The 9,963-nt window shown below is 38.6% G+C and overlaps 1 protein-coding gene across 8 annotated transcripts in view; it reads left to right on the top strand.

Moving 5' to 3' along the window:
- LOC150084664 (signal-induced proliferation-associated 1-like protein 2) overlaps positions 1-9,963 on the top strand; it is a 585,655-nt gene that overhangs the window by 301,295 nt on the left and 274,397 nt on the right. For all 8 annotated transcript variants that reach the window (XM_090376537.1, XM_090376543.1, XM_090376536.1 and 5 more), the window contains 2 exons: positions 3,777-3,891; positions 4,020-4,157. In XM_090376537.1, coding sequence (XP_090232663.1) covers positions 3,777-3,891; positions 4,020-4,157 — 253 coding nt within the window. The remainder of the gene's footprint in view (positions 1-3,776; positions 3,892-4,019; positions 4,158-9,963) is intronic.

Here is a 9,963-nt window from a genome sequence, read left to right as displayed (position 1 = left end):
AGGCGGCTAATCATGCCACCAGAAATCACAACCAAGTCACCAACTTTTTGCACGATTTTATTTTTGACCCTTTCGAACAAATGTCCACGAAATGCATCAAGTACTAGTATGCTGGGTGGATTACAAATACTTCTAGGACGTCTATTCCACACAACATTTAGCCAGTCTTCCATAAGCTCTGCCGACATCCATCCATTTTTTTGTGCACGCACAATAACATTTTTGGGGAAAATTTCATTCTTCGGTATGGTTTTTCAATTTAAAATAAATATGGTGACAACTTTCGACCATCAGCGGTGATGCATAGCATCACAGTGATATGCTGTTTTTCATAGTTGCTTATAATCTTGATTTCTTTAGCACCTTTAGCGTCAATGGTGTAATTTTGAGGCGAAATTACCCCGGTCTTCTTTGTCTCGAAGAAGACTGGAGTTTCATCAGCATTTCCAGTTTGACTGAACTCATAGTTTCTTTTTTTCCTTAATTTCATCACACCCGTTGCTGAAAGTTAATCAGCTTCTGTTTAAAGTCTGCAGGAATTTTTTGACAGGTAGATGTTCGGTGCTTTAACGATAATCCACTACGACGCACGAGTCTGTTGCACCAGCCTGCCTTTAAAAATTATTTTCTCTATTCCGAGGGACTTGGCAATTTCTCCGGCTTTCAATTTCATGACTTGTCGAGTGATGGGAAATCCTTTTGCACGTGTCTCTGTTACAAAATGTATCACAGCTTCATCGACTTGTGGAAATCTTTCTTTCTTAGGCTCTGTAAAGCACTTGGTTGTTGCTTTGCGAAAATATGGAATTGCAATCATTTCTCCAACGGCAAACATTTACTTCACTAATGTCAAAATGTCGACCGCAGCTCTCTTTCCATGTTCTTTTTCATACACAATAACTTTTCGTTTCAGCTTCGCAGTGCAATCTTTTTGATTGACATTTCAATATGCAATAAGGGATCAAAATTAACGAAATATAGTAACTCCACTTATGTACTTTTGAAGATACAAACAAAACTTCCTAGTTTTTGCTAAGTGAGCTCCACAATATAGTGAAATAACAGTGGCTTCACATTTTGAAAGCACGTGAAATCACCCATGCCACTTTATTCTCCAATGGAATTGGAGAATGCGATAACAGTCAAACTTGGAGGTGGGGTTCCCCTTTAAAAACAAAATGTGTGGTTCTGTGCAAAGCACGGGAAAATTCGAAAAAAAAAAAAAAAAACTGCAATTGTAAGACGCACCCCATTTTTAGAGACGTTTATAGAGGGAAAAAAAGTGGACCCTAGAATCTAAGGAATACAGTATTTATATATGTATATGTATATATACACACACAGTAGAAGCTGAATAAGAAATTCCTGTATAAGAAGTTTTCCGCTGTATTAGGTTTGGTTTCTTAATTCCCAATTTCAACTCTATATATTGTAATGTATTATTTTCTGTGTAAAAAGTTACCTGGGTAAAAAGCTTTCCCATATAAAAAGTGCATGACAAAGGGTACACAGTGTATTATTATAATGACGTTTTAAAAAAATATTAAAGAATATAACCATTTTGATAATCGAACAAGTTAATGCATAGCATCATTTTAGTTCCTAGTAAATCACTGAAATAGATGAAATGGCATCGTTTTTGTTTTATCTCATATTGTGAATTCTCATATTGCCTTCACAATATGAGATGTAACAAAAATGATGCCATTTCACCTACTTTGGTGAAATGGCATCATTTAACCATAATTACTAATTTGTAACCATAATTACTCATAATTCACTAACTTGTTTGATTAGTGAATTTTCCGTAGTCTGACGCTTTCAGCCCTAAAACATTTTGATATAATGCAAGTGATATATTGCAAATTGTTTTCATCAATATCTATAATTGGATAGCGTGAAGGCCAGTGAAGCGTTGGCTGTTAAGTTCTGATGATCTTGAACAGTTCTGAATTATTTAGTGGATTTGCTGTGTCTTATTGTAATTATGATCTTTTAAGGTATGCTGAAAGCTAAATTTATAATACATTGTTTATTTCTTACCATTAGTATCTTTCGTAATTCTTTAAAGAATAACCATATTTTATTTGTCCCATGGCAATTTTATTTTAACTACAAATATTAATATTAATTATACCGATTTAATGAACAGAATGTTAAACAATCAGAAATCCTCAGTTTAAAAATGTTTCCTATAGGCAGAGTAAAATATTTATGAATTCTGAAACAGTACTTAAAAATCATCAACTTATATATTCATATCTTTTCATTTTTATTTATGTTAGTTAATATTTCGTATCCTTACGTCATTTTCCCTTCTAAGAAGTTTTCCCTCTTAAGAAGTTCTAAACCTCCGCCCTCTTGGGGCACCTCCGTAGCCAGGTGGGCAGGAGCAGCAGTGTGTAACACACGCTTCTTGATTAGACCGGGGTTCGAGCCCGTGCCCACCAAATACAGAGGATACGGAAAGGTCACGGAATGACCACTGCATATCCCCAGAGCAATATGGCCTTAGTTGCTAATGCTCCTAAAAACCAAAATAACATTTCCCCCCGCCCTCTTGGAAAACTTCTTAATAGGGTTCTATTGTATATATACAGGGTGATTCACTACCAGTGCGACAAACTTGCAGGAGGTGTAGGGGGCACAAAGACGAATCGGAATCACATAGCATTGCAGGGTCCGAAATGCCTTCTTCATGCGGTAGAGGATGTCGAACGGGAGGTCGCGTGAACAGCGATCCTGCTGGAAGTCAGCATTTGCGAACTGGTTCCTGAGGCAGTAGGATGGACGAGTATTCAAATGTTGAACTGGCCGACATGCACCTCGCGTATGGAGCTGCAGACTGTAACGGGGGCGCCGCTCTGCGCTTGTACCAGGAACGTTTCCCGCACAGGCGTGCTCCTCATCATACGATTTTTGCACGTGTGCACAGAAGGTTATGTGAGACTGGTTGTTTCAAGAGAGGTACCATGAATCGAGAGCGAACAACGAGGACGCCAGACAATGAGGAGAATGTCCTACGTCTTGCAGAAGGCAATCTGAGTACTCGAGCGATAGGCCAACGATTGGGTATTTCCCAATTTGGTCAACAAACCAAATGAGTTCATACCATCTGCAATGCATCCAATCATTGGAGCCTGCGGATTATCCACTCTGGAGGACTTTTGCTACTTGGTTTCTTCAACAGAAACGGTTCGCAAATGCTGACTTCCAGTGAGATCGCTGTTCACGCGACCTCCCGTTCGACATCCTCTACCGCATGAAGAAGGCATTTCGGACCCTGCAATGCTATGTGATTCCGATTCGTCTTTGTGCCCCCTACACCTCCTGCAAGTTTGTCGCACTGATAGTGAATCACCCTGTATATATATGAAGTTACCTGATCCATGAATGTCTTTTGTCATATTTGTAGGTCAGAGATTTGGTATTACTGGCCATAATGCTGTGGCATTCCATTTAAATGAACCAAGGCATTTCTTGTATGTTTTTCTTTTATTTATTGCTAATATTTTGTTAAATTGAAGCAGAAATGACAATTTTTGCATTTTAGAAAAGTGCAGGAGAAATTATTTGAACAAATAACAGTAATTTTAAAATAATTTTGAGCAATATTCATTAGAACAAAATTTTACTAAAACAAAATGGCTCATGCCCCCAAAGAGGTAGTTGTTATGTGGGAGTTTACTCTATTTCCTTTTCTTATTAAAGAAACAAAATTAAAAGCTACCACTATTTTTGTTGCAATTGACATGGACCTTTTTCTTTTTTAATAGTCTGAAGATTTTTTACCATCAAGGAGAATGTTTGGTAATTCGAACTAAAGATCCTGATGTTGATGAAATTCAAGAGATAGTAAGCAGAATGGCATGTGTTACTCAAGGTTGTGAGGTAAACATTTTGGCAGTAAATAATAGTTACTTAACTGAGTATTTTCAGTGCTGTGTAAATCCTATGGCAGTGTATTAACAATGTTAATTATTTATTTCTTTATTTTTTTCTCTCCATTTCTGTTACAGACACAAGAACTTATATTGCGGAGGAATAGTCTGGGACAGCTTGGATTTCATGTACAGTATGAGGGCATTATAACTGAAGTGGAAAATTATGGCTTTGCTTGGCAAGCAGGATTAAGACAGGGTAGTCGTTTAGTAGAGGTATGTATGATTTTATACACACACACACACACACACACACACACACACACACACACACACACACACACACACACACACACACACACACACACAGTGGGGCCCCAACATCCGATGGTAATTCTTTCTACAAAACCCATTGTATGTTGAAAATATTGTAAGTTGAAACCAATAATACATGGATTTCCTATTCCCCAACAACACATGGGATAGGTATTTCTTACATGTTATACTTCATTTTTACATTAAAAATTTGTGTTTTATAAAGATTATTTAATAAACAGGTCATAAAACATCTTAAAATAAAAAATAAAAAAAAACAATAAATTAGCATTTACCTTAGACTGATTTCATCAGTCTAAGGTAAATGCTAATTAATTAGTACTTACCTTAGACTGATGAAATCAGTCTAAGGTAAGTGCTAATTTACTTTAGACTAGTACAGAGCTGATGAAGTCAATGGTGGCATAGTTGGTGGTGGGACTATATCAAGTGGCAGGTGTCTTTTCGGCCTTTTGTTGCTACTGGCAAAGAAACTGTCCAAAGTGCACTGTTTTTTACGACTTTTTTGTAGCTTCCTGAAGTAAGAAATGACTTTGTCTTCCCTGTTGCACATCATGAGTTCAGTGTTGGGGGTGCTTTTTTTTTACTTCTTTTAAATTCTCCAAACAAGAAATGACAGTCTTCAGCTGATACTTTTTGGGGGTCTTTTTCTTCCTCTTCCTCTCCAGTGTCACTGTAATTTTCTCCAACTCTTGTAGCTCCTCTGTTGTTAGCTCAGGCCCACGAGCATCAATAACGTCCTCCACATCCTCTTCGGTAACATCCTGACTCTTTTATTTTTCAAGAGTGACAATATCATTTATCAAAGCACCATCATCTTCAAATCTGTCAATGTTATGGATAATTAAAGGCCAGATGTTTTTCAAGGCCGAATTAAGCATCTGGTGGAAACATCATTCCAAGAACTTACAATCAGCCTCACACAATCCAGCATGTTTAACTTCGACCTCCAAAAATCTTTGAGGGTGACAGCATTTTCACTAGAGGTCGCTGCAAAGCAACTTGCAAACATTTTCGTGGTGTAGATTTTCTTGACGTTTGCAATCACTTGCTGGTCCATTGGTTGAAGAGGAGGAGTGGTGTTGGGTGGCAAAAATTTTATTGAACAAAGTCAAATTGTGCCTCAAGAGATTGAACAAGGTTGGGATCATGGCTTGTCACATTATCCAGCAGGAGCAGTGTCTTCACACTGAAGCTTATTTTTTCTCAAGATAACTCCCTACTGAAGGACAGAAAACAAACTTAAAACTTCCATTCATTAAAGACATGTACTGTAACCCAGGTCTTCTTGTTATTGCGCAAAAACACTTACAGCCTTTGTCGACCTTTTGTTGTTTAAATACTCTGTGGGTGTTACAGTGGTACACAAGCAGAGGCTTCAGCTTAAAATCTCAAGAGGCATTGGCACTCAACAGGAGAGTGAGCCTATCTTTCATAACGCTTATGCCCACATAAGCTAGCCTCATCCTTAGTGATGTACATTCTCCTGGGCATTTGCTTCCAGAAGAGGCAGGTTTCGTCAAGGTTAAAAACTTCCTGGGGAATATAACACTCCCTCTTGGAATTCAATTTTAAAGGTCTCAGCTGCTTTTTTATCAGCACTGGATGCTTCCCAATGCCTTTCAACACTTTTGATATTTGCCCTTTTTTTTGAAGCACTTGAAGCAGTCTCTAACAGCTTTAAAGTCTTCCTTCTCAGCTTTAAAGTCTTCAAAGCACACAGTAATGCCACTGGTTGATGTAGCTTTAAGTTTCAGATCGTCATAGATCTGAAACAATTATACGAGTGATGTACCGCGAGCCATGCATTGAACAACAAAAATGACGCTAATTTGTTGAGAGCAATCGTACGAGTGATGTGCCATGCGCCATGAGTCTGAAAATTTCCACCCATGTATTGTTCCAGCTATATAGGAAAGCCATCGGTACCTGCAAATATCATTGGTCCTTAAAATAAACGATCGTATGGAAGGTATGTAAGTTCCTGAGAATATTGTGTGTGTGTGTGTGTGTATACAGGGTGTCTCAAAAATATTGGTACAAACGTTTAGGGGAGGTAGGTAATATCTAAAGGAATGTGAATTGCATAGGAACCCATAACTGGAAACGTCATCACCGTAAGTCGGTAGACGGCGCGGTAGTCGCCACACGAAGAGCATGCATCGATATACGAACTGTGAGCTGGCAGACGTATATGGATTAGCAGAGGGCAATGGATGAGCTGCTCAACGAATTTATGGAGAACACTTCCAGACAGACATGTACCAGACCACCATTTGTTTACACGTGTGCATCAAAATTTGTGCAATTATGGGTCATTTAGAGGTAACAGGAGTAGTGCGGACAGACCACGTTTGATGCGAACTCCACCAATGGAAGAAAGTGTGTTGAATGCCGTCCAGAATAATCCTAATACCAGCACACGTGCCGTTGCCTCTGCCTCTGCCTTAGGAGTGTCTCGTTGCAGTGTACAGCATGTCTGGCACTACGATTCCTTACACCCCTTTCATCTCCAAAGGGTTCAGTTACTGCTCCCTCAAGATCATCCTGCACGTGTGGCTTTTGCGCAGTGGTTTCTCCAAGAAAGTGTTCAAGACTTGAATTTTCCAGCCTATGTTTTGTTCACGGATGAGGCTTATTTCACTTGGGAAGGCTTATTCAATCAGCATAATGCTCATGTGTGGGCTCACGACAACCCACATGGTGAGGCACCCCACGCGGCCCAACATTGCTTCGCAATAAATGTGTGAGCAGATATGGTCGGTGACTGCTTAGTTGGCCCATACCTGTTACCATCCCGCATAAACTCCGCTAAATATCGGATCTTTCTTGAACAAGTTCTACCAGGGTTACTTGACAATGTTCCAGCAAATACGAGATGCAACATTTGGTTTCAACATGACGGGGCGCCTGCCCATTATGGAAGGTGAGTTCGTGACCATTTGAACACGCATTTTGGGCGTTGATGGATTGACCGTGGTGGACCCGTTGCCTGGCCCCCACGCTCACCAGATTTATTGAGCCTTGATTTCTTTCTGTGAGGGGGCCCTCAAATCTATCGTGTATGAATTGCCTGTGGAGATGGAAATGGATCTCGTGGCAAGACTTGTCTGCACTGCTGCGAATGTCAAAGAAACTCCAGGTGTGTTCGACCATATCCGCCAATCCATGCTGCGTTCCGTGTCACGCATGCATCGCGTGTCATGGTGGAACCTTCGAGCATCTGTTGTAACATCATGAAATGCATCCATCTCGTACTCCATTGTTAATATTATGTCAAATAAATGTTTGCCACTATTTGCTGTCTTGTGTCATTTCTGCTTCTTGTGCCTCTGCTACAACTTTCCCGTGACGTTTCCGGTTATGGGTTTCTATGCAATTCACATTCCTTTAGGTGTTACCTACCTCCCATAAACGTTTGTACCAATATTTTTGAGACACCCTGTGTATATATATATTAGTATTAGGCGAAGGATTGTTTATGAATTTTGTTGTTATAGATCATTTATTGAGATCAGTACCGATTAATGCCATCTAAGATTATGCATTACATCGGTCTGTGTAGATAAGTCTAAAAAAAATATCAGTTTGGTAAAGCAGTAGCAGTTATTGGGTGAGATACGGTGCAAAATATGGATGCTTTGTGCGTCAAACACCCGAGTAACGTGCATAAGCCAATGCCGGCACTATGGCGAAACCTAGAGATACAATATATAATTAAAAGGTAAGCATAAAACAAAAGATAAAGCATAGAGCAAAAATGATGAAAGCAATATATGATAGAGCAAACTATAAGATTGAGCAAAGGAAATAAAATAAAATAATGAGGTAAAAATGTATAACAGTACCGAGGCAAAATTATAAAGCAATGATGTAAATTTTAAAAAAGGGTCAATTATGGGTATGTAGATACAGTAAAAGGGACTTTGTCTAGGGCTAGCCCTCTCAATGTATCAGCCCATAATTAATGTAGCTATCTGTTTCTGTAGTCAACTGCCAGCAAATCTAGGTAAGCATATCAGTAGGATGGTAAAACGGTAATAATAATAAGCCGAAAGCTAGTAATACGCCATATTTGGTAGGTAAGGAATTTAGAAGCAATAAGATGTGAGCCCAATGCTGGTAACAAGCTCGTGTTTGATAAGTAGTTTGCTGGCGAGATGACTGTTAGCCTTACAGATAGCATAGTAGCATAAAAGAGAGTAAGAGTTCCATCCATTGTAGTTATATATCTTTGTTGAATAGGCAGCTCGGGCTAAAGGAAGGAGAACGGAAGTAGGATGTAGAATAGCAATAGCAACGGCCAATAGGAATATAAAGAAATAAAAGGTAATATATTCCTACATAATTTATACTACATATAGCTTACACTCATTAAAAAAGTCGTACCTATATTTGCTCCATGGGTAGGAATAAATTTCTTTATTTCCTTGTATTACCTTTTATTTCTTATATTCCTATTGGCCGTTGGCCATATGCTCTTTCCTCCAGAGAACCATCTACCGTTCTGCTTATGCAACACCACTTATCACATAAAATGAATACACTTAATCTGCTAACACGTCCACCTAGATTACAGAGGGTGCGACCGTTGATTGGCATTGTTTCCTCGGGGTTGGTTTCCGATTTCACCAACTCCCAAACCCAGAGGGCACCTACGTCCACTAGCTTCGAATAAATAACACACGTGCTCTACTTCTCGGTCTTTTTCTTTCTTCACATTCACCAGTGGTAAGCATACCTATTTATATTTTTATATATTTTTGTTCTCCAGGATTTCGTTCCTTATATATATATATATATATATCACCCATATTATATCCTAATTATATCAATGGCTTCCTATTTTCTATTACAGTATATTGCCCACATCCTATACAGTGTGATACCTATAATCATATACCAGGATCCCTTTCTTTAAGGGACGGGAAGTTACGCTCCCTGTTTCTTCCCACGTAAAATTGTTTTTCCTCTTTTTGTATACTTTTGACTATAAACTATATAGTCCTTATACACTATTTTCCTTCATATCTCATGAAATATTAGAGCAATTCGAGGGGGGATTGAGGTACTATTGCTATACTACATCCTACTTCCGTTCTCCTTCCTTTTAGCCCGAGCTGCCTATTCAACAAAGATATACAACTACAATGGATGGAACTCTTACTCTCTTTTATGCTACTATGCTATCTGTTGGGCTAACAGTCATCTCGCCAGCAAACTACTTATCAAACATGAGCTTGTTACCAGCATTGGGCTCTCATCTTATTGCTTCTAAATTCCTTACCTACCAAATACGGCATATTACTAGCTTTCGGATTATTATTATTACCAGCTTTCGGCTTATTATTATTACCGTTTTACCATCCTACTTATATGGTTACCTAGATTTGCTGGCAGTTGACTACAGAAACAGATAGCCACGTTAATTATGGGCTGATACATTGAGCAGGTTTGCCATAGACAAAGTCCCTTTTAATGTATCTACATACCCATAATTGACCCTTTTTTATAATTTACATCATTGCTTTATAACTTTGCCTCAGTACTGTTATACATTTTAACCTCATTATTTTATTTTATTTCCTTTGCTCAATCTTATGGTTTGCTCTATCATATATTGCTTTCATCATTTTTGCTCTATGCTTTATCTTTTGTTTTACGCTTACCTTTTAATTATATATTGTATGTCTAGGTTTTGCCATAGTGCCAGTGTTGGCTTATGCACATTACTCGGGTGTTTGAC

This window comes from Mastigoproctus giganteus, chromosome 6 (genome assembly GCF_048544385.1).
Source record: "Mastigoproctus giganteus isolate SK-2022 chromosome 6, ASM4854438v1, whole genome shotgun sequence".
Classification (NCBI taxonomy): domain Eukaryota; kingdom Metazoa; phylum Arthropoda; class Arachnida; order Uropygi; family Thelyphonidae; genus Mastigoproctus; species Mastigoproctus giganteus.
Note: the sequence above shows the minus strand (reverse complement) of the source record. Positions and strands in the feature narration are given on the sequence as shown.